Raw genomic sequence first — 23853 nt, 5'->3', positions numbered from 1 at the left:
GTGGGACAGATCTGAGGGTCTCTGGCAGGAGGAGGGTCTCTGGGCCAGGGCCAAGGCAGTGGGGGCTGTTCCCTCACTGTTTTCAGGATGGCTTTGCGGGCCACATGAAACCACTTCGCGGGCCGGATCCGGCCCCCGGGCCTTGTGTTTGACATGTCTGTGCTAGAAGGAATAGCTGCGCTGCCCTAAGTTGTGAACGCTGGTAACAGAACCACAGGTTGACAAAGTTGGAAGGAGACAGTTACTCAGGTTCAGCAACTTCAAGATGTGTGGTCTTCTACTCCCAGAATTCCCCATCCAAAAAGCCTTAAAAATGCTTAATTAGCCTAATAAGATATGTTCTTGACAAATCCATGTTAACTTCTATTAATTACAGGAGTTTGGAAACATGTGGGCTAAGATTAACCCGGCAAGAGATCGAATAATCCTTCACCTTCTGTTATCAATCTTCTTAATTTCTGATCTTTTTTTTAAAAAAAAGTGTTAAAAACTAAAAAAATACAAGGCTAAAAAGAGCAGAAACATCAAGCTAAGAGGAGATGTTAGTAACAATGGCGCCACCTCAGAATTTCACCAATTCCTTGAGTTCCCCAAGCCCGATGGCATAACCGGGCTTTGAGGGATTTCTGGAAAGTCAATACAGTAAGGATGCCAGTCTCACTTCTGTGGGGAGAGAGAGAAGGATGCTTCATAAAGTGGGTACCACAGCAGAAAAGGCTCTGCCCCTAGTTGACAGGGTGTATAACATGCCATTTCTATTGGATCTGGTTGGATGGGCATATCCCATATATTTCCTATTAGTCTTCTCCTTTGCATCCTATGCATAACAGCATAACAGAATTCGAAGGGACCTTGGAGATCTTCTAGGTCAGGGGTGTCAAACTGCCAGCCCGCTGGCCGGTTGCATCATACGGAGGCCGCACCCATCCCAGCTCCGGCAATGCAAAAAAAGTCACAATACACCACGCCACATCATGTGACGCGGTGAGTTTGACACCCGTGCTCTAGTTTAACCCCCTGCTCAAGCAGGAGACAGTGAGCCTATACCAGGGGTAGGCATCCTTGGCTCTTTTATGACTCATGGACTTCAACTCCCAGAATTCTATGCTGACTATGGAATTCTGGGAGTTGGAGTCCATGAGTCATAAAGGAGCCGAAGTTGCCTACCTCTGGCCTATACCATTTCGCACAAGTGGCACTACTATGGTAACTCCCCTCTTAGTTTGTTTTACATTCTCCTTCTTGCTTTTAAAATGTGATATCCAGGATCGGACACAGTATTTCAAGAGTAGGGTCATCAGTGCAGAACACAATAGATTATACCAGGGGTAGGCAACCTCGGCTCTTTTATGACTCATGGACTTCAACTCCCAGAATTCCTGAGCCAGCCAAGCTGGCTCAGGAATTCTGGGAGTTGAAGTCCATGAGTCATAAAAGAGCCGAGGTTGCCTACCCCTGGATTATACTATTACAGTATCCTGTATAATATACAGGTATTCCATAATTTGTGACCACAAGTGGGATGAGAATTTTTGTTGCTAATCAAGGGAGTTGTTAAGTGACTCACACCTGATTTTACAATCTATTTTACCACCGTTGTTAAGTGAATCACAATTAGCTGTTCAATGAATCGTGTGGTCATTAAGCAACTCTGGCTTTCCTCATTGATTTGGCTTGTCAGAAACCAGCTGGGAAGATCCTAAATGGTGATCAAGGGACCCTCAGACAGTGCAACTAAATACACATTGGTTGTGCCAAAGTTTGATCACATGATGCTTTGCAACAATCATACGTGCAAGTACCAGTTGTCTGTCAGTCACTGCCACTGAAACATCAAAAGGTCACTAAACAAATGGCTGTAAGCTGAGGACTACCTATATACAGACCCACGGAATTTAGTTTTCGTTAAGGATTTCTTTTAACAATAGATTCCACCTTGCCATTTATACGGTTAAAAGATGCAAGTCAAGCATACCGTATATGCCCCTGTAAAAAATACTCCTTGGTGCATCTAATAAATATCCTCCCAAGTCAAACATATTGTATTCTATTCCCCCCTGAAAATAATAATAATAATATCCTTGCTGCATCCAGTAAATATTCCCCCACCCACCCCAAGTCTAATATCACCAAACACAGACCCACAAAATAGTAACCAAAAGCAAAATTAACATCATGCGAAGCTATTTCTGGAAAGTAGGGATAATAGATTGCTCAAGAAAAGCCCTTGAAGTAAACAGCATTAATGACAAAGAGTATTTGTAGAAAAATCCTGCAAGATCGACTTTGTTTTCATCTCAGTGGAAAAAAAGAGAGAGAGAGAAAGGAGGGGGTGGGGGGGAGAAATTTCAGTGCAGCTGTCAGCTCTAATGGAAATAGGCTGATGAGCCTCTAGACTAATAAGTCCCTTGTGATCATCTCTAGAATAAGAGTCATTTTGACTCCAGGATTTGATATTTAGCGTTTTCTGGGTGGAATACCACACCGATCTATATCCACCAGCCAGCTTTCCTAGTCCTTCCTCGCTCTTTCCACTTTGACAAAGATTCAGCTCCTTTCTCTCCCTATCCAGCACACTCCTCCTCACACACACCCCTCCCCCACCATCCTTTCTTAGGGCAGTGACTGACAGATTAATATACATCTACTCCATGTCTTTGAAATCAAAAGGAAGGTGCTGTCAGAATTGCTTGTCAGGAAATGAGATTAGGTGCACTTATCATTTCAGAGATAAGGTTGCATTTAATGAACGTAAAAAGCCTTCTTCTGAAGGGGGGGGAAGAAAAGGTGGGGTAGAGGGGAGGGAGAAAGGGAGAGGAAGGAGGAGAGAAGTGAGGAGAAGAAAGAGAAGAAGGAAAAAAGGAGGATTATGATGTGTTGCTGCTGCTGCTGCTGATGTTAATTATGAGGTATAGCTTAATTGTATGGCATCTTGTCAAAGCCACCTTATGGCCTTCTTAATTTACTACTTTTTTCATTTCCCACTTTTATTATTCTTTACAAATAACTCAAGGCAGTGAACGTATCCTTCCTCCTCCTATTTTCCCCCCACAGCAACAACAACCCTGTGAGGTGACTTGGGCTGAGAGAGAATGACTGATCCAAAGTCACCCTGGTAGGTTTCATGGCTAACATGGGAACTAGAACTCACAGTCTCCTGGTGATTGGCCCAATGTCGCCCAGCTGGCTCTCATGCCAAAGGCAGGATTAGAGCTCACAGGCTCCTTGTGATTGGCCCCAAATCGCCCAGCTATCTTTCAGGCCTCTGGAGGAACTAGAACTCACAGTCTCCCGCTTTCTAGCCTGGTGCCTTAACCATGAGACCAAACTGACTCTCAGTACTTTCCTTCAATATCAAACACATGTTATCCACTTTGAAACGCTTCTACTGTACCTCTAAGAAGAAAAGGAAAGTCGGAAATGTGAGATTGTGATGTTGTGAGAATGCGAACATGCATATAGGGAAGCACAACTCAATGGATAGTTGGACTAGTCAAGAAATTCATCTCTCTCTCTCTCTCTCTCTCTCTCTCTCTCTCTCTCTCTCTCTCTCTCTCACACACACACACACACACACACACACACACATTCTCTCTCTCTCTCTCTCTCTCACACACACACACACACACATTCTCTCTCTCTCTCTCTCTCAAAAATAAATGCACAGTACGATTTCTGTGAAATTCAAAACTTGTCTAAGAAGTGAAGGATAACTAATGAGAAACACAATGATATCCCGTTGAAACCAATTGTGTTTTGTTGTGGAAAATATTTATCAAATCCTCATATGCCTTTGCCTTTAAGCCTTCTCTGGCAGTTTGTTGGTTATCTAGCAGCTGTAACAGAAATTCACTTTGGCCCTCTGGATTTCTCCTTATAACTTAGTTATATATCTCTGTCTTTTAGGTGAGGAGGATGAGGATGAAGATTAAATAATCTCCCCAATTTTGCCTTCTGTTATTATTCTGGAGGTTTGTGTGGTTTCCTAATATTTATGGGATTTAAAAAAAATCATTTAGGATTGTGGCATGTGTTCTTTGCCTCTGTGGGCAGTTTGCTCGCCAAAATTATGAGGCTGTCTTCAAGTTTGATTTGATAGAGTGCTTGATTGATGTGCAGATGTATTCCTGCTCATTGGGGAAAAAAAAAGCTACGAAAAATCAACACTGATGTGATTATACATAATACAGGTAGTCCTCAACTTACAACAGTTCATTTAGTGACTCTTGAAACTTAGAACAGCACTGAAAAAATGTGACTTATGACTATTTTCACACTTAGGATCATTGCAGCAACTCCACGGTCATATGATCAAAATTCAGATGCTTGGCAACTGACTTGTATTCATGACATCCATATTTATGACAGGCCATGTGATCACCTTCTGTGACCTTTTGACAAATATAATCAATGGGGAAGCCAGATTCGCTTAACAACCATGTTACTACATTAATAACTGCAGCGATTTGCTTAACAAATGCGGCAACAAAGATCATAAAATGGGGAAAAATTCACTTAAGGACTGTCTCACTTAGCAACAGAAATTTTGGGCTCAATTGTGATCGTAACTCAAGGACTTCCTGTATTGTCTACTGTTCCTCTTTCTCTAGCATGGTTAACTGTGTCTAGTATCAGCCAAAGGTAAAGGTTCCCCCGCACGTGCGTGCTAGTCGTTTCCGACTCTAGGGGCCGGTGCTCATCTCCGTTTCAAAGCCGAAGAGCCAGCGCTTCTCTGAGGACGTCTCCGTGGTCATGTGGCCGGCATGACTAGATGCCAAAGGCGCACGGAACAAACATGGCAGTAAATCCATCAAATTGCTTTTTTGTAGTATTTTCTCAACACAAAGTTTAATAGGAAGAGAATATATATATAAGTGTAGATCAGAGGCACCACAGGGCAAAGAAAACAGTACACAGGTACTCTTGTTTAGAAACGTCCTAGTTTAGCGACCATTTTCAGTTAACAACGGTGATGAAAAAGTAACGTTATGTCCAATGCTTGTATTTATGACCTTTGCAGGTCTGTAAAGCGGTCCTTGTACTCTAGACAAGATGCACCAACTTTAGTACTAACGCTACCTTTATTCTAAGATTCATCGTTCTAGCCATTTTCTATCCACTGCAGGACGAAGGCCCTCTTCTGCAAGTTTCCAACCAAAATGATCTTGAGCCTTCTTTTGACAAGTGGACCCACAATATTTGCCGATGTTGTCGATCCATCTAGTTTTAGGTCTCTTTCGTGGATGTTCTTCTTTTATCAAGTGGGATCCATTCTGTGACTGCCTTGTTGCCATCAGTCCTTCTTGCTATGTGACCAGCCCTTTTCCATTTCAGCTCTTTTACTCTCTTGATGCTTTGAACCCTTGGCATTAACAAGCTCATTTTTTTAAAAAATAAATAAATAACAAATATTTCCTGAAACAGCTATAGAATCCTGTTCCAAAACTATTCCATCAACAGTAAGGGGGTCAAAAAGGTCGAGATGATAACTAACAATAAAAACCCATTTCCTTTTGATTTACATTGCATGCACAACCCATGTAAGAAATGGGTGGAGCTTTGGAAGTACTGATCAGAAAGAAACTTTACCAGTGGAACAATAAGAACATATAATTGTTTCTAGCTCTGCTTGTTCCTTCCTGGAAAGATCCAGATGGGAAGAAGGACGCTAAACCAAATGGATGTTTGAATACGATTCATGCATCATGCAAAATAATGATGCAATTAACAATGGTTTGGATATGTAAAAATGGTGAAGTCACAGCATCTATGCATATTTAAGAACTGGTTCCCAAAATGATAATAGGAACCCTTATATAAGGAGCCAACTGCAAGCTTCCCCATTATGACTCAAGAGGTCCATCTCTGTACCATGAGATGGATCTCTTGAGGAAGACACTTAGAAAGAAAATCAGAAAGTCTTTGACCTGGTAGGAATATATGGTCCTAGATAGGAAATCATTTCAGCAAAATAGAATAATTTTGGTCACCATGATGTAAAAAAGATGTTGAGACTCTAGAAAGAGTGCAGAGAAGAGATGATCAGGGGACTGGAGACTAAAACATATAAGAAACGGTTGCTGGAATTGGGTACCATATTTTTCTGTCTATAAGACGCACCCTTGCATAAGAGGCCCCCCAATTATTGGTACTTCTGGGTACCATCACACAAAGGAGGCAACTTCCTCCAATCAGATGGCGCTATGTAGGCTTAGTCCCGCCCACCTCCTCGGCCGTCAATCACTGTACTGAGGTGGCTTCCTGGGGCCTCTTGCGGCTTCAGCCCGAGATGCGCCAGTGAAAAACAGGTCATAGAAGGCAGCTTCAGTGGGACCAGCGGCATCCTTGGGGCAGCGCGATCCTCCAGGCGGCATGTAAAGAACCCACACAGGCATGCCCTGGGTTGCGGAGGTTACCATTATTTTTTTCATGTATAAGAGGCTGCACTTGTATAAGACGCCCTTGATTTTTGAACAGAGTGTTTGCAGGAAAAAATAGTGTCTTATACACAGAAAAATATGGTATGTCTAGTTTAGTGAAAAGAAGGGTGAGGGGGTGACATGATAGCAGTGTTCCAATATCTCAGGGGCTGCCACAAAGAAGAGGGAGTCAAGCTATTCTCCAAAGCATCCGAAGGCAGGACAAGAAGCAACGGATGGAAACTAACCAGAGAGAGAAGCAACCCAGAACTAAGGAGAAACTTCCTGACAGTTAGAACAATTAATCAGTGGAACAACCTGCCTCCAGAAGTGGTGAATACTCCAACATTGGAAGTTTTTAAGAAGAGACTGGACAGTCATTTGTCTGAAATAGTATAGGGGTTCCTGCTTGAGCTAGGGTTTGGACTAGATGACCTCTAGTCCCTTCCAACTTTATTATTATTATTATTATTATTATTATTATTATTATTATTATTATTATTATTATTATTATTTATTAATAATAATAATAATAATAATAATAATAATAACAATAACAACTCAGGGTTCAACTTTGGAGTTCTTGGTGCTTTCTGAGTTAGGTTGGTTTTTTTTTTTAAAAAAAATCCCATTTATATCCCGCCCTTCTCCGAAGACTCAGGGCGGCTTACAATTTTAAAGCACAAATCAATGTGTTTAGCAATAGTCTTCATTCTATGTAGTTTGTTAGTTGGGTCATGAAACATCTGCAAACAAACAAGTTCAGAGAGCACCAAGAACTCCACAGTTCAACCCTGAATTACAGATATTCAAGTGCAGAGATCTCCAACTTTTCTGGGTTGACGGCCCGGAGGGCAAGGGAGGGGCAGGCACCTTTACGCATGCATGCACAAATGGGGCCATGAGTGTGCAAGTACTACAAACAGGGCCATGAGCACGCATGTGCCACAAATGGGGCCACTAGCGCCCGCGTGATACTCAGGATGGCACTAGCGCCAGCATGATACAAACAGGGGCCGCTAGTGCCCATGTGCCACAAACAGGGCCACTGGTGCCCGCACAACACTCAGGGCAGTGCTAGCACCCGCATGATACAAACAGGGCCACTAGCACCCCCGGACCACAAATGGGGCCACTAGCACCCGCACAATGCTTGGAGTGGCACTAGCACCCTCATGATACAGACAGAGTTGCTAGTACCCATGGGAAGCTCAAGGCAGCGCTGGGGGGGGAGTGCACGTGCACTCTGGCCAGCCACTCACGTGGCCCTCTGGCCAATACACCTGCCCACAGGTTGGGAACCCCTGTTCTATTGGAAGAGGAAATAATTCATTGGATAGCATTTTGGGAACCCTGCCCCTTTCATCTCAATAAATCTTGCTGAAGAAAAGTCTTGGAAAATAATAACTTCCTGATTAGAACAATTGTTAAAGGACTTCACAATATATCAGGATTTCCTGATGTGAAAACAATTTAAACGAAGGTGGCCTTCAGTCTTTTATGGATACCTTTTTTAATGTGATTCCCCTTTACAAATACTAGGAAACTAAAATTCAGCAATGTAGTTCCTATTGCAAACTGCCCAGAGTTACCTTGTGGTAAGATGGGAGGTCAATAAGTTTAATGATAAACAAACAAACAAACAAAAGTGGAAAGGAGATTCAAGAGCTTGATGATCTCAAGCTACCCACCATTATGATTTATGGTTCACAAGCCACAATGGCAAAGATCTACCATGCCAAACAACAACCAAGCTATTTCATTTGTGTCTTATTAAAATCTGTGAAAGCCAGTGACAGACCTGATGCACCAAAGCTCTATCTTAGATTGTCAGTAATACTTTTTTGGTCCAAGCTAGAAATTAGTCTGCAGTCTATCCTGGCTAACCATCCCAAACCAGGATCCACCCATCAGCACCACCATGATTGTTCTGCTGGAAGGCTAAAAGATGAGATATGTACCAGCAACTCTGAGCTGTATACAAAAGCCCTAACTGGGAACGGAGAAACCACAATTGCTCATGTCTTTTTAATCTCTGTTTCTATTTCTCACCACCCTACGCCCCCATACACAAAAACTCCCATAAAACTGCTTGTGTAATAACTGCCTTGCTATTTGCCTAAATGAGAATGCCAGTGTTTTATGCTAATTTGCTTTAGTTTCTTTGAACCTGGCGTTTACAGGCCTCAGCTTAAAACTGCAATCTGTTCTGGATAAAAGAGAAGGATTACAAAAGGTTTCATGGTTTTTGTTTTGTTCCCCAGTTTTTGCAAAGGCTGCAGAAAAAAAAAAATGCGGTAACCAAAGTAATGAGAAAGGGAGAGAGGAAACAAGAGCAAACTGGATTGGCATGAATACTGTGAAACTGGAGATTTCCTGTTTTGCCAAGCTGGAAAGAAAAAGGGAGATTTTTTGCAGCACCTCGCATGAAATATATTGTACCCCATTTCTGTAATATTAGGGGACAGATTGGGGGATTCAACTGATGTAATAAGCATTGGTAAAACTGTAAGGCCAAGCATTCATTCATTCATTCATTCATTCATTCATTCATTCATTCATTCATTCACTTATTCGTTCATTCATTCATTCATTCATTCATTCATTCATTCATTCATTCATTTATAACTCACCTTTTTACAAATAACTCGTCAGCAAACATATCCAACAGACATTCTCCTCCTATTTTCCCAAAAATCCTGTTGGGCTAAGAGACACTTCATGGCTAAGGTGAGACTTGAACTCACAGTTTCCTTCTTTCTAACCTAGTGCCTTAACTACTAGACCAGGGATCTTCAAACTTGGCCCTTTTATGACTTGTGGACTTCAACTCCCAGAATTCCTCAGCCAGGCACGCCAGTCATAAAAGGGCCAAGTCTGAAGACCCCTGGTTTAGATCAAACTTGCTTGCTCCCTATCAAAGAGCATAGAATTTTTGTAGATCCATAAACAATCTTTCCTTCACTCACCTTCCTTTTACAAACACAAAATAGGTCAAACAGTGCAAGGTTTTCTGAGATGGAAAAGCATCAAGTTCTTTGTTCTTTATTCATGTCAGAAGCACCTTCAAATTATAGACATATAATGTTCAACACTGAGCAGGTAAAATTAAATATAAAATAGATAGTATAGATCGGGACCCAAATTTCTGTTGTTAAGCAAAGCAGCTGTTAAGTGATCTATGCCCAATTTTATGAGCTTTTTTGCCACAGCTGTCAAGCGTACCACTGCAGTTAGGTAAGTCATATGGTCATTAAGCAAATAAAGCTTTCTCCATTGACTTAGCTTGCCGGAAAGCTGACTGGGAAGGTTGCAAATGGGGATCACGTGACCCCGGGATGCTGCAAACTGTTGTAAATACATGTCAATTGCCGAGCATCTGAATTTTGATCACATGACCGTTGGGGATGTTGTAATGGTTGCATGTGTGTATCAGCTGCAAGTCACTTTTTTCACTGCCATTGTAACTTTCATTTCATTTCATTTCATTTTATTAAATTTATATGCCGCCCTTCTCCCTGAGGACTCAGGGCGGCTCACAACAATAAAAAACAAAAAACATAAGACTAAAAAATTTAAAAGAGAATTAAACAATAAATACAAATTACAAAACAATTTAACCCAGTAAAAGCCTAATTAAAAATCGTAGTCAGTCCAGGCCCGCTTGTTGGAACAACCACGTCTTCAGGTCACGGCGGAAGGACCGAAGGTCAGGGGCCATCCGCAGCTCCGGAGGCAACTCATTCCAGAAGGTTGGTGCGCCCACAGAGAAGGCTCTCCCCCTGGGGTTCGCCAGCCGGCATTGCCTGGCTGACAGAACCCTGAGGAGGCCAACTCTGTGAGAGCGAACCGGGCAATGGGAGGTTGACATTGGCAGCAGGTGGTCTCGCAAGTACCCCGGGCCTAAGCCATGTAGTGCTTTAAAGGTTATTACCAGCACCTTGAATCGCACTCGGAGGGTAACCAGAAGCCAATGCAGCTCGCGCAGGAGTGGTGTAACATGGGAGTACTGAGATACTCCCATAAGCACTCACGCAGCCGCATTTTGCACCAGTTGAAGCCTCCAGGTGCTCTTCAAGGGCAGCCCCATGTAAAGAGCATTGCAGTAATCCAGGCGAGAAGTGACAAGGGCATGGGTAACCGTGCATAGGGCATCTCGGTCCAAAAAGGGGCGCAACTAGCGCACTAACTTTGAACGGTTGCTAAACAAATGATTCTAAATTGAGGACTACCTCAATTGGGTGGGTGTTTGGAGAAAAGGTCAGGAAGGGCTTCCTTAAACGTAAAGGTTCCCCTGCACATGTGTGCTAGTCATTTCCAACTCTAGGGGCTGATGCTCATCTCCGTTTCAAAGCCAAAGAGTCAGCGCTTGTCCGAGGACGTCTCCGTGGTCATGTGGCCGGCATGACTAGATGCCAAAGGCGCACAGAATGCTGTTACCTTCCCACCATAGTGGTCCCTATTTTTCTACTTGCATTTTTACGTGCTTTCGAGCTGCTAGGTTGGCAGAAGCTGGGATGAGTAACAGGTGCTCACTCTGTTACGCAGCAGTCGGGATTTGACCCGCCAAACTGCCAACCTTCTGATCGACAAGCTCAGTGTCCTAACCCACTGAGCCACCGCGTCCCTTACTGGCTTCCTTACTGGGTCCCAATTTTTATTCTCTCCTGGAGGAGAGCCTGGCTGATTTGTAAAACTTTTGATCCAAAACATGGCTGCTCTGAATTCTGAACATTTTCTTGCAGATTTCATCTGCCTTGCCACTTTGACACTAAACATCCCTTTATAGGTAGTCCTTGCCTTACAACAGTTTGTTTAGTGTCCATTCAAAGTTACAGTATCACTGAAAAAAAGATGACTATTTTTCACCTTTATGACCATTGCAGAAGCCCCATGGTCACGTGACCAAAATTCAGCGTGCTTGGCAACTGACTCATATCTATGACTTTTGCAGTGTCCTGGGTTCATGTAATCACCTTTTATGAACTTCTGATAAGAAAAGTCGATGGGGAAGCCAGATTCACTTAACCATCACGTTACTACTTTAACAACTGCAGTGATTCACTTAACAACTGTGTCAAGAAAGGTTGTAAAATGGGACAAGACTCACCACTGAGCTGTGGTGGCGCAGTGGTTAGAATGAAGGCTAACGCACGGCTCCCTCCAGGACAGGGGTGTCCAACTCGCAACGTCATGTGATGTGTCGTGACATATCGCAACTTTTTTTCCATTGCCAGCAATGGGGTGCGTGCGGTTTCGCCATGATGCATCCGGCCCACAGGCCAGCAGTTTGACACCCCTGCTCCAGGAGTTTGATCCTGAGCGGCTCAAGGTTAACTCAGCCTTCCATCCTTCTGGGGTCAGTAAAATGAAGACCCAGATTGTTGGGGGCAATAGGCTGACTCTGTAAACCTCTTAGAGAGGGCTGTAAAGCACTGTGAAGCAGTATGTAAGTCTACGTTCTATTGCTATTGCTGTTAACAAGTGTCTCACTTAGTAACAGGACTACATGTTGGGCTCAACTGTGGTCGTGAGGGCTACCTGTAGTTTACTTCCTAAAGAAGGTGGCCATCCTAGATTCTTAAGACCAGAATTTAGCATTGCCTTCACAGTACGATTATTTTTTTAACTTGCACCACTTAATCCTTGGTGGGTGGTGATTCATTCTGTGATTTCTTCCTTCGCAAATGTTCCTTCTTTTAAGAGCTTCATCTCCATTTCTTTGTGTAGCACACAAAGCCGACTCCCGGCTCCCAAACACAAGTCTCTCTCCCACCCCACTTACCGATGCCTCCTCTCTGCATTCACATTTTAATAAATGCATTATAAATGAGCAAGTAGGAAACAGTAAGGAAATGATGTTTTACTTTTAAATGCTAATTACGAAGCACGGCGCAGTTAATGTGCAGGGTGTTCTGTCAATTTTTAATGTTTATGCCAAGTGCAGTCTTCAATTTAACATGAGCTTTTAATCCTTTGAGTGCTAAATTGCCTTTTAATGCTTCCAGCACAACATTGTGTTTGCACAAAGTCAGGCTTGAAAAATGTATTTAGCGCAAAGTCAGCATGCGTGTGTATGTGTGCGGGGAGGGCTGTGTGGGTGTGTATAAGGAAGCACAAAAGCGGGACAACTTGTCTTTGGAGCTTCTGTTGAAGATAGCGATTGACTCAGCTTTCGTTAGCTGAACTGCCTTAAGAAGGGCATGTACTGAACTCCATGAGATCAGCTGTAAGCATCTACAGATAAGCTAGCAACCCAATCCCCTTTTCCTTAGTCCTTTTTCTTCAGGATAATGCCAGAAAATGGACAATGGAGGAATGGATAACGTCATCATTAAACCTGCAAGTGATGATGATGATGTTCTCATCACTTGCAGATTTTAATGTCCAAGCATGTTTATGTTTTTCCCCCAAAGCAGCATTTCAAGGATCTGTATCTAGTTCTCGCTGTTGCTTAATTACAAGATGTTTTAGAGTATTCAAGAGAACATTGCTTTTCATTGTTTTATAAGCAAACCAATTAATTGCAACCTGTCTGGCTTTCCATAAATGAATATGCAAGAGATTTTTGGATCACTGAAAACCACTTCTGTGATCCCCCTCAAGGCTACTCAGCTTTGTGTCCTCAAAATACATCACAGGGTATCATCAGTTTTCTGTTAGAAAATTCAAGAAATAAAACGTGCTACATTTTTAGGTATCTTAGCACATCTAAAAGCGTAACTTCAAGTCAGTTATTTTTTTAAAGAAAAGAGGAGGAGGGGCCCAATGTGGCATCCACAAAGGGAAGAAGTGAGGCAGATGACAAAACATGTGTCACATCGATACTGTGACTTGCATAAATGTCTGTAGTGATTCTCAGACATCCAGGTCATGGTTGTCCCAAAGGTGCTTTGAAAGCATCTGTGTGTCTTGCATACTTGACAGTAGGTCTTAACGACATCTGGTGCTGTTTGTGTAATAATGGTGTCATTATTCTGGATGACTCCAGGATCCAAAGTGGTCTTATCATATGATGTCAATTTTATTTTTATTTATTTATTTATTAGATTTATTTATTTATTTATTTATTTATTTATTTATTTTATATTCATTTATTTATTCCAACTTTATTATTTTATCTCCTAAAGGAAATCAGCCCTGACTTTTCTTTGGAAGAACAGATGCTGAACCTGAAGCACAAATACTTTGGCCATCCCATGAGAAGAGAGGATTCATTGGAAAAGACCCTGATGTTGGGAATGACTGAGGGCAAAAGGACAATAGAAGATGAGATGGATAGATAGTGTCATGGTTGTAGTGGGCATGGGTTTGGGCCAATTCCTCTAGTAGTGGAGACGGGAGGGCCTGGTGTGCTATGTAGTCCATGGGGTTGCAAAAGGTTGGGCATGACTTAGCAGCTGAACAATGAACAAAATAATAAGCAATTCAAGGTGGTAGACATACTAATACTTCTTACTCCTCCTATTTTCCCCACAACAAGAACCCTGTGAAGTGGGTTGGGCTGAAGGAGAGTGGCCCAAAGTCACCCAACTGGCTTTCAGGGCTAGGGCGAAACTAGAACTGACAGTCTCCTGGTGATTGATCCAATGTCACCCATCTTTACGCCTATGGTGGGATTAGAACTCACAGTCCCCTAGTGATTGGCCCAAAGTCACCCAACTGGCTTTCATGCCCAAGGAGGAACTAGAACCCACATTTCCTGCTTTCTAAGCTGGCACCTTACACCATTACACCAAACAGGCTCTCCACTGACAATCTTATGCAGCATTTGCTGGATTGGACAGGGAAAAACAAACACAAGAACCAATGGATCATTGAACAAATCAACCCAGAGTTCTCACTGAAGGGACAAATGCCCAGGTGACCAAATTACCCTATTTTGAACACATTATGGGAAGAGCCAATTCTCTGGAGAAGGCTGCAGTGGTGAGAAAGGTGGAAGGAAAGAATAGAAGAGGATAAGCAGCAGCAAGGTGGATGGATTCAGTTACCTTGGTGGTGGATGCACCATTGGAAAATATGAAAGACAAGTTAAGGGACAGATTGCCATGGTTGAAAAATAATGAGGTTGCTAGGAGTTGGAAATGATTTGATGGCACATAATCAATCTGGCATGTCTGTCTACAGTTCTGGACTGTGATAACTAAATAGAACCAATCAATCGATCAAACATTTGGAAATCAAGCCAGATTTGCACCCTTTTCTAATCTTCTTTATAGCTGCCAAGCTTGTCCCTGAGCAATTCACCTGTTGAGAAAATGATCAACATACTTCACAGTTTTTGAGTGAAACTATCAGTTTTCATCAAAACTATCAGAGAAAGTTTCATGGTACAAAGATGGGCGTGGAAGGAAGAGAATCAGTTGATCCTAATATTATTAAACTGAAACTCAAAAAACTATCGCCAATCACATGATAGATTTGGACCTTTTTCCTCCCCTCCAAGAAACCAGGAGTTACTACAATTTCTCATTTTAATGGTGGGGGGGGGAGGACAGAGAGAGTGAAATTATAGGCCTGCAAGTCCTCCTATTGAAGGGATGAAGAAAAAAAAACCTCACATGCAAAAGTCACACAGGCAGAGAGGTTTTGCAAAATTATAGCGGTTGGTTTTCTTGTGGGGACAAACAGTACAGCAGCTAGCAGGATCTTACGCCTTGTGGTTTGAGGAGGTTACAAACAACATCAGCAAATTTTAGAAAGGCGAGCTCAGATCTTATCAAGCTTCCAAAATTCTATGGATGTGGCAAAGAGTTTGCTGGAGTCTTTTGCCACCCACGGGTAGGTCCACCAAATTGCTTCCGGCAGGAATTTTGTATAAGTTGCAAACATCAGGTCACTGGAATTGAATCTTTCTCAGATGAAATGATAAAGTTGGACAAATTAATGGTTTGGGGAAGCATCAAAATCCACCCAAAAGCTTAATACGTGGAAACGAGATATGAGCAGGATCTGATGTAGCTCTGTTACTTCCTGAACCTAGCCCAACCAGAGGAAAATTAGTGCTCAACTTACAACCTTTCATTAATGACTGAAGTTACAATGTCACTGGAAAAAAAGTGACTTATGACTATTTTTCACCCTTACAACCACTGCAGCATCCCCATGGTCATGTGATCAAAATTGAGATGCTTGACAACTGACTCATACTTGCAGTGTCCCGGGGTCATGTAATCCCCTTTTGCGACCTTCTGACAAGCAAAGACAATGGGGAAGCCAGATTCACTTAACAAGCATGTTACTAACTTAACAACTGCAGCGATTCACTTAACAACGCTGGCAAGAAAGGTGGTAAACTGGGGCAAAACTCATTTAGCAACTGTCTCACTTAGCAACTGTCTCACAGAAATTTTGGGCTTAAGTGTAGTCGTTAAGTCGAGGATTACCTATATCAAGTACATGGAGACGAATCTGAAGCAGTAATTCAAAATGAAATTATTTTTCAATTCTGCACTGGCTACCACCTATGTGCGTGTGTGTGTGTGTGTGTGTGTGTGTGTGTGTATTGGGGGTGGGGGGGAAGGAGATCCCAAATGTGGCCTATAACCTGAAAAATGTTGTACCTGCTTAAGCCACAAAGTTATAGAGCTAGATCTCATTGGTCTTCTGAATAGAATCCACTGTGGATCTCTGAGCTTTGATTTGTTTTATCAAAGATGAGAGTCTCTACACTGGTCTGATTCCATTTGTTGTTAATTGCAGGTAAGTGTTGATGAAATGTATGCTTAATCAGAACATCCCAAAGGTGCTTTTTCAGGAGGCAACTGAAGTTTCTTGTTTTTCTCTTTTCTTTTTTAAAAAATGTTTTACTGATTTTTTTTTTTACAATACCAATCCTTAGTGTACAGCGTGTTTTCTTGGTTCATAAAATGTATTAAAATGGAAAATTTGGATATTTAGATGTTAAATACTGAGAAGACTATGACTGATAAGAATTGTTCGAATATTAAGGAGAAATTAAGCTTAAACAAGATTTATGAAAATAGGATATATGGTGAACCAATAAGTTGATTTTTATAAAAATAACACAAGTTGATAAGAAAAAAATGTCACATATGGACGCTATTATTGTTGGTACAAACATGGAAGAAAAAGTTCATATTTAATCATTTACGCATTGAAAATATTAAAAATTATGCTTGTTTAAGGTTGAAGGAGAATACTATTGGGAGAAGAGATTAAAGAAAAATGCTATTAATCAATATACTAATTATGGAAGTATAAAAATTAATTATTATGGACTGTTAATTAACTACTATTGATTGTGTTTTTTTAAAAAAATATACAGTATATAAAATTTATGGAGTTTCTTGTTTTTCTTTGAAGATGTTTCACTTCTCATTTTCTCATTACATGGAAAAAATAGAATTAAATCCACCAATGTAAATGTAATTAACTGTTGAGAAAACTCTCACTAATAAGAATATTTAGAATTTGGGGGGAGAAATAAACTGAAATAAGCACGGTAACAGGATTTACGATAAGGCAACTAAAATGACAAATAGGAATATTGGAAAAAACTATATACTTAATTGTTGTTTATCAAAATAATGAAAATTGTTTTAATCTAATGTTTGCAAAGAAAGATACTTTGGGGAAAGGGGAAATCAACTGAAATTAACATATGGAATATAGATTATAGAAATCAATTGTTAAAGATTGTCATATAAATGTTACCCAGACAACACACTGTTTACAAATGACTGAATGATTTATGTTCTGTTAAAAAAAACAAAAAAATATATACAAAAAAAAGAAAAGAGCCAAGGTTGCCTAACCCTGGTCTAAGCTATCAAAGAGAAGGCTCGTGGGGACGTGACAACTGTCTTCCACTATTTGAGGGGCTGTCACACAGAAGAGGAGATTGACCTATTCTCCAAAGCACCTGAGGACAGGACAAGAATGTGTGGACAAGAATGTCAAAGGGAGATCCAACTTAGAAGGAGAAATTTGCTGACAGTAAGAGCAGTTGATTAATGGAATAGCTTTCCTCTTGAGACTGTGGGTCTTCCATCACTGGAGATTTTCAAAAATAGACTGGACAACCATTTGATTGGGATGGTAGAAGACTCCTGCCTCAAGGAGGCTAGAAGACCTCCGAGGTCTCTTCCAGTCCTATGATTCTATGAGCAAGCCCTATTTCCATCTCCCATTGGCTGAGGTCCCACCATTTCTTTGCTCCACCCCGTTTTTGCCCCTGCTCCTGAACCATAGAGTCCCATTGTTATTAATATGTGACAAGGGGATTAACCAAAATGATGGATTGTAGGAATCAGCCAACATCAGTAGATGGTGGAGCAGTGGGCTAATGCCTCCTTAAGTAACACCAGCTGCCTGCAATTAGTGCAGGTTCGCATCCCACCAGGCTCAAGGTTGACTCAGCCTTCCATCCTTCCGAGGTAGGTAAAATGAGGACCCAGATTGTTGGGGGCAATTAAGCTGACTTTGTAATAATGCCACTGGGGCCCCCCGAAAGCCCTAATAAGCAGGCATATACATAGAATGAAGGCTATTGCTAAGCACATTGGTTTGTGCTTAAATTGTAAGCCGCCCTGAGTCTTCGGAGAAGGGTGGGATATAAATGGGATTAAAATAAAAATAAAATAAATAAATGAATGCTCTATGTCTTTCAGCAATAGGACATTTCAGAATGCCAATTGTAAGGGTACTAAACACACCACAGAGGGAAAGAGACTATTCATTTCCTGCTAGTGGTCTTCCAGGAGGCATCCAATTGGTCACCGTTGGAGGAGACTGCTGAATCGATATGTGTTTGATCGGAGCCAGGAAAGACCTTGTTATGATAACACAAGGGGGTTGTCAAAGAGATAGGCAACATTATGTTTCTTTTCCTTTTTTTAAAAAAAAATCCCTGTCAAAAGACAGTGATGAAAACTGACTTCCCATTCTCCTAACCAGGATCTAGGGATAGCTTTTTAATCTCACAGGACTAATTAGACCAAACCACACTTCAGTGCTATCTGTTAGCTTTCTGTAGCTCTACATGTATTCCCACCATCGGTGTCTTTATGTCATAACAGCAAAATGGGTTACTTTCTTTTATTGCTATTACAGAAGACCAGTTCCGTAAATGTTGACACCCTTCCCAACCCTCAACATCCCATCAAAGATAAAGGGAGATGTTCAAGTCGAACTCAGTTCCTAGGGACCTCAAGGACACTTCCATGTAATTTTCTTCCTAAGGAAAGAGATTTCGTCACTGCCTTCTTCTGGATATTTCCCCCCCCCCAAGTTTCTGCCTTTGCTTAATTGGGATTTTCTGATAGTTAAAATAGTACTTAATTAAATATTAATGTGCAATAGACCATCTTTTTGACCATGATGCCTCAACAATAGCACTTCCTGTCATAGCCAGCAAGGGAATTTAATTGGTTCTATATTTTACTCTTTGGTTTTACTCTTTCATCCATCCCAACCAATCCAGGCATTACCAAGGGACTAGAGAAATTGTAGAGACAACTCTTATTTACATCTTAATTGTACTCTGTGTCTTCAATGTCTTGTGGGAATTGGTGAGCTCATCTACTCTGAATGGCCTCTGCCCAATAAAACCTGGAAAGGAAGGTTTGTTCTGAGTTCTGACCTCTAGTTATTACTACCACCAGGATTTCCCGATTGCTGTTCCCCTTCTCTGGAGCAACACACCCATGGAGATCAGAGTAGCTGTAAGCTTGCTAGGATTCCAAAAAGCCGTTAAGAACTGGATTCCTGAGCAGAGGAATTAGCTATAGAGCTATGTTGGGGCACAGCTCTTCCCACCCAAAAATAAATGCCTGGTTTCCACTGCTGCGAGCATCTTTTTTTTTTTTTTTGATTACCAAATGTTGAAAAGGATGGGATGTTTTCTCTGGATAATTAAGAGAGCCAAGCACACTGGTGCACTGTAGCTCCAGATCTATGCTCTACCTATCCCTGTGGTGGACCATCCTCTCAGAATCTGACTGTGGCTTTGGAATGGCCAGTTAACATATGGGCTCCATGGCCCATTGGTGCTTTAACTTCTCTGCAGAATTAGGCTTCTGAGGTCTAGGGTGTCCTCAGCCTCCAATCTTCCCCGGGAGGTAATTAGTTTCCATTTAGAGGGATGACAAATTGACAGGCAGGGCTCTTGCTGAGCTTAGGAGGGGAGCTAAACAAGGCTGGCAGTGGGCCCCTGGCAAGCCAGATTTGTAAGCCTGTCAATGCATTTTACAGTTTCTGAATTTAATCACTCACCAGCAGGAGTGGCACGACACTGCTGCTAGGGAAGAAAACGGGGTGGGCGGGAGATCCGAAAGAAGAAACGAAAAGACCCCCTGTGCCAAGGCCTCCTCTTCCTCTCGCAACTTCATTATCACCTCTTGAAAGCACGCCGAGGTGTAAAATGGGTGAGCTGCACCGATGCCTCGGTTAACGGCCAGGAGAGAGGAGGAGGAGGAGGGAGAAAAGTCGCACATCATTAGGAACGGAATAAACGATATTGAGGCACAGAGCAGAAATGATTTGATTAGCAATTTCCAGTTTTGAAAAGACCTGGATGCGAACCAAATGACTAGGCAGAAGGTGCGATGGAGTTCTTAATTGCTGTAGCTGCACGGGGAGACGCAATGATTTGTGACACATAATACAGCACACGACGCCGACGCTAATAACTGTTAATTAACTGTGGCAGTCATATACTCTCTAAATGCACATATGAGTTACCATAATTTCTCGATTAAAAGCTGCACTGCGAGGAGCCAAAAAAAGAAGAGTGCTTGATGGGATGGAGGAAGGGCGAAGGGGATGTGAGAGATTCATTATCCTTTTTTCCCCCTTAATGTAACCTTTCTTTGGAGTGTATTTGCTACCCCCCATTACAGAGCCGAACAGCTAGAAAACACCAGGCATCCAAACGGACCTCTGCCAAAAATGCGAAGCGGTTCCTGAATGAACCTTTTCCTCTAGAGGAGTAGTTATTAATTCTGAAAGACCATTCCTGCACCACGCCATCTGGCAGGCTGCTAAGAATCCAGGAGAAAGTGCTCTGAAAGCTTTTTTCCTAGATCCCGCTTGCCCTAACACCATCATTCATGGGCGAACATTCTCCTTTCTGCTAATATTCTACTTTGGGGAGGGGAAAATATTTGAGTTGCTGCGGAGAGATGAATACATAGAAATGAGAAAGGTGGCGGGGCCTGTAATGAAAGAGAGGAGCAACATTAGCAGAGAAGCGTGGAGACTGCGTCTTGAGAGCAGCAGAGGCAAAAGATGACTTACATTAAGATGGCGCAGGTCGGAGAGAGACTGGCCAAGCCAGCAAGGAGGAGTCAAGCAGGGAATTAGTCTGGAATTTTTATGTAGGCCCAAGAGGGCGAGATATGCCCCTCCCCCAAAATGCCATTGAACCTTATCTAGTTTACCCCAGGTGCAAACTCCCAATCTGGGAAGATTGCTGCGAAATAGGCATCAAGCAATAAAGTAGATAATCTGAACTCTTTACAGGTGGGTCTGATTGTTTGCATCTGACAGTGCAAGACAGTCTGTTATCCTCCAGATGACCCGGATAGTTAATTCTGAATTAAGCTCAACTTCTGGTGACTTACATGGATGCAACCATGCATGCATGAAATTTTTGTGGCATGACATAAGAGGTTTACCACTTTCTTCCACGATGTTTTTCCCCCTCTCTTCCCAGTTTAATCTACAGCCCAGTTTAATCTGTTCCCAGGTAGTTGGCCATCCGTTCCAAACAAGTCCACCCTTGCTTACCTTTCCACATCAGACAGGATCAGCTGAACTACAACTTACACAACCCTTTTTGATCATGCTGGCTGGAAAAGATGAGAGTTGAAGCCTAGAACAGCTGGAAGGCACCAAATCGTCAACCCATAGATTAAGAGCTGTTAATAGAGAAGTCTTTCAATATTGAATGATCAATAGCAGAATTGACAAAGTAAAGGTATTCCCTAGTCTTCAAGGGGCTGGATGGAAGCAGGGGACCTTGAATAGCCACAGATATTCAACACAGAAGTACTAGATGAAATATAAAAGTCTTTGCTCAAATGAACACACTTTGGGGGCAAACTCCCTATATGGGGGCAGCTTGCCTGGGAGGGGAGATGAGGCAGATGACTGTGAAAATTTATCAGTATGGATGCAGTTTGCCTACCCAAATACTGCCAGAAGTATGGCACTGATATTTTTCTTCAATTATTGATGAATCTGAAGGTTTATCAGGCAAAGTGACATAGTTGTGACCACAGATAGAAGCTATCATAAAGTATCAGAGGTGTCCAATCCAGGTCATGTAGTTGTTTAACTTATTGCATTTAGGTACAAGGAAGGGTCGTTTTTTGTGGGTGGCATTGTAGAGAGATGGATGGTCATACAAATTGGATGGATGCATGCATGCATAGATGCATGGATGGACAAACAAGTGTCCTTCCATTTACCTCTTATACATAGAATGGAACGTGCACTGCATTCTTTGCTTCAGGCAGCAAAATGTCTTGGGCCAATCCAACTTTAGTTATTCATTTCCTCAAAATATATTATCAAGTTTCTCAGTATACTTGAGATGGGAATCAGAAGTTAATATCAACAATGTCAAGAGTGATATTTGCTTCTATGGATAGACCGTGCCCAGAAAATATTATGGAAGAAATGGCAGGAGAAGAACAAGTTTTATCTGATAAGAGTTGACACCGAAAATGGATCTACAAGTGACGGGCTACGAGAATGACATGGAAAAAGATGTCTCGTTGGACATACAAATGAAATTGTTTGATGCTTTAAAAATCAAAAGGGAATTATAAACAATAAAGCAAGAGAATGACTTGGATAGTTCTTTTATATTGGATTTACAAAAGAGGTTTATCAAAGCTTGGATGAATCTTGTGAGAAGGGGCAGAAAAGAATGAAATGAAATCAAGTTCTGCAACATTACTTGAATGGGTTAAAGATTAAGATTGTTAGAAGAAAAAGAAGTAGAAAGTTGGTTTATTTGATCCAGGTTGAAACAAATAGGTTATTTCTCATAATCCCTAATGGGCTTTTGCTGACTGGGACTAAAATGACAGTGCATTATGGATTTATTTATACTGTTATGGGTTCTTACATAAACTCAACTCAGTAAGCTTCAAAACCCAGGAGAGTCAACACAATCACACAGGTCCTGCAACATAGACACACAGACACACAAACATTCAAAGGCTGGTACTCACTACTCCACTCTTCCCACTTCCTACTTCTACTATATCTCTACTATATCTATACAGCACCACAGGGCACAAAAATGGGCTGTCACCATGCTGCAAGGTGCAAAAACCGGATGCCACCACACCATGGGGTACAAAAATGGGACATTCTTGCACCACGGGACACAAAAACAGGACCACCACACTGCCGTGCTGTGCAAAAATGGGCCAACACCATGCCTTGGGGTGCAGAAACAGGGCACTGTGCACAAGAATGGGGCAGGGCTGGTGAGTATCACGCAAGCACTAGCACTGCCCTGTTTGCGTCATGTGCATGCTTGCAGCCCTGTGTGCATGCATGCATGCTCATGCACATAAAATGCTTCCCCCTCCCTTTGGTTTCAGTCCGCCAACCAAGAAAGGTTGGTGACCTCTGCGTTAAAGGGACAGGGCATCAGCAGCACAGGTGCTGGCCATTTTGTAAGCAGTCTGTCGTCTCACACATACATTGTGTAGCACAGGTGAACAGAATAACAGAGTTGGAAGGGGCCTTGAATGTCTGCTAGTCCAACCCCATGTTCAGGCTGGAAGCCCTATATCATTTCAGACAAATGGCTTTCCAATCTCTTTTTTAAAAGCTCCAATAATAGAGCACCCCCAACTTCTGAAGACAAGCTGTTCCAGTAGTTAATTGTTCTCACTGTCAGGAAATGTCTCCTTAGTTCTAGGTTGGTTTTCTCCTTGTTTAGTTTCCATCCATTGCTTCTTGTCCTGCCTTCAGGTGCTTTGGAGAATAGCTTGACCTCCTCTTCCTTGTGATAGGCCCTCATATATTGGAACACTGTTATGGTATCATGTCACTCCTAGTCCTTCTTTTCACTAAATCAGACATACCCAGTTCCTGTAACCATTCTTCAAATGTTTTCAACTCCAGCCCCCTAATCACCTTTGTTGCTCTTTTCTGCATTCTTTCTAGAGTCTCAACATCTTTTTTATATTGTGGTGACCAAAACTGGATGCAGTATTCAAAGTGTGGTCTCACCAAGGCCTTATAAAGTGGCATTAACTTGTGCGGTCACAATTGTTATTCTTGACTTCTGTTATGGACCTTCCTGCCAGTATTCCAATCCCAAAGGCCATCTCAACCCTAGGCCTTATTTTAAGGCTAAAGTCATTGATATTGAACGTTGTAGGAGATGTAGTTCTACCTTAACCACCAGTGGCAACTTTTCTTGTTACCTTTTGTAAGAATT

The 23853-nt window shown here is 42.0% G+C and overlaps 1 protein-coding gene across 1 annotated transcript in view; it reads right to left on the bottom strand.

Moving 5' to 3' along the window:
* Window positions 1–19879, bottom strand: part of AUTS2 (activator of transcription and developmental regulator AUTS2) — a gene marked incomplete at its 5' end in the record, with an annotated part of 130732 nt that extends 110853 nt beyond the window's left edge. Inside the window, one exon of the mRNA XM_083350233.1 lies at window positions 19659–19879. Within this exon, the coding sequence (XP_083206359.1) occupies window positions 19659–19879 (221 nt within the window). The remainder of the gene's footprint in view (window positions 1–19658) is intronic.
* Window positions 19880–23853: the final 3974 nt, after the last annotated feature.

The sequence above is a fragment of the Vipera ursinii genome, assembly GCF_947247035.1.
Source record: "Vipera ursinii genome assembly, chromosome: 1".
NCBI lineage: Eukaryota > Metazoa > Chordata > Lepidosauria > Squamata > Viperidae > Vipera > Vipera ursinii.
Note: the sequence above shows the minus strand (reverse complement) of the source record. Positions and strands in the feature narration are given on the sequence as shown.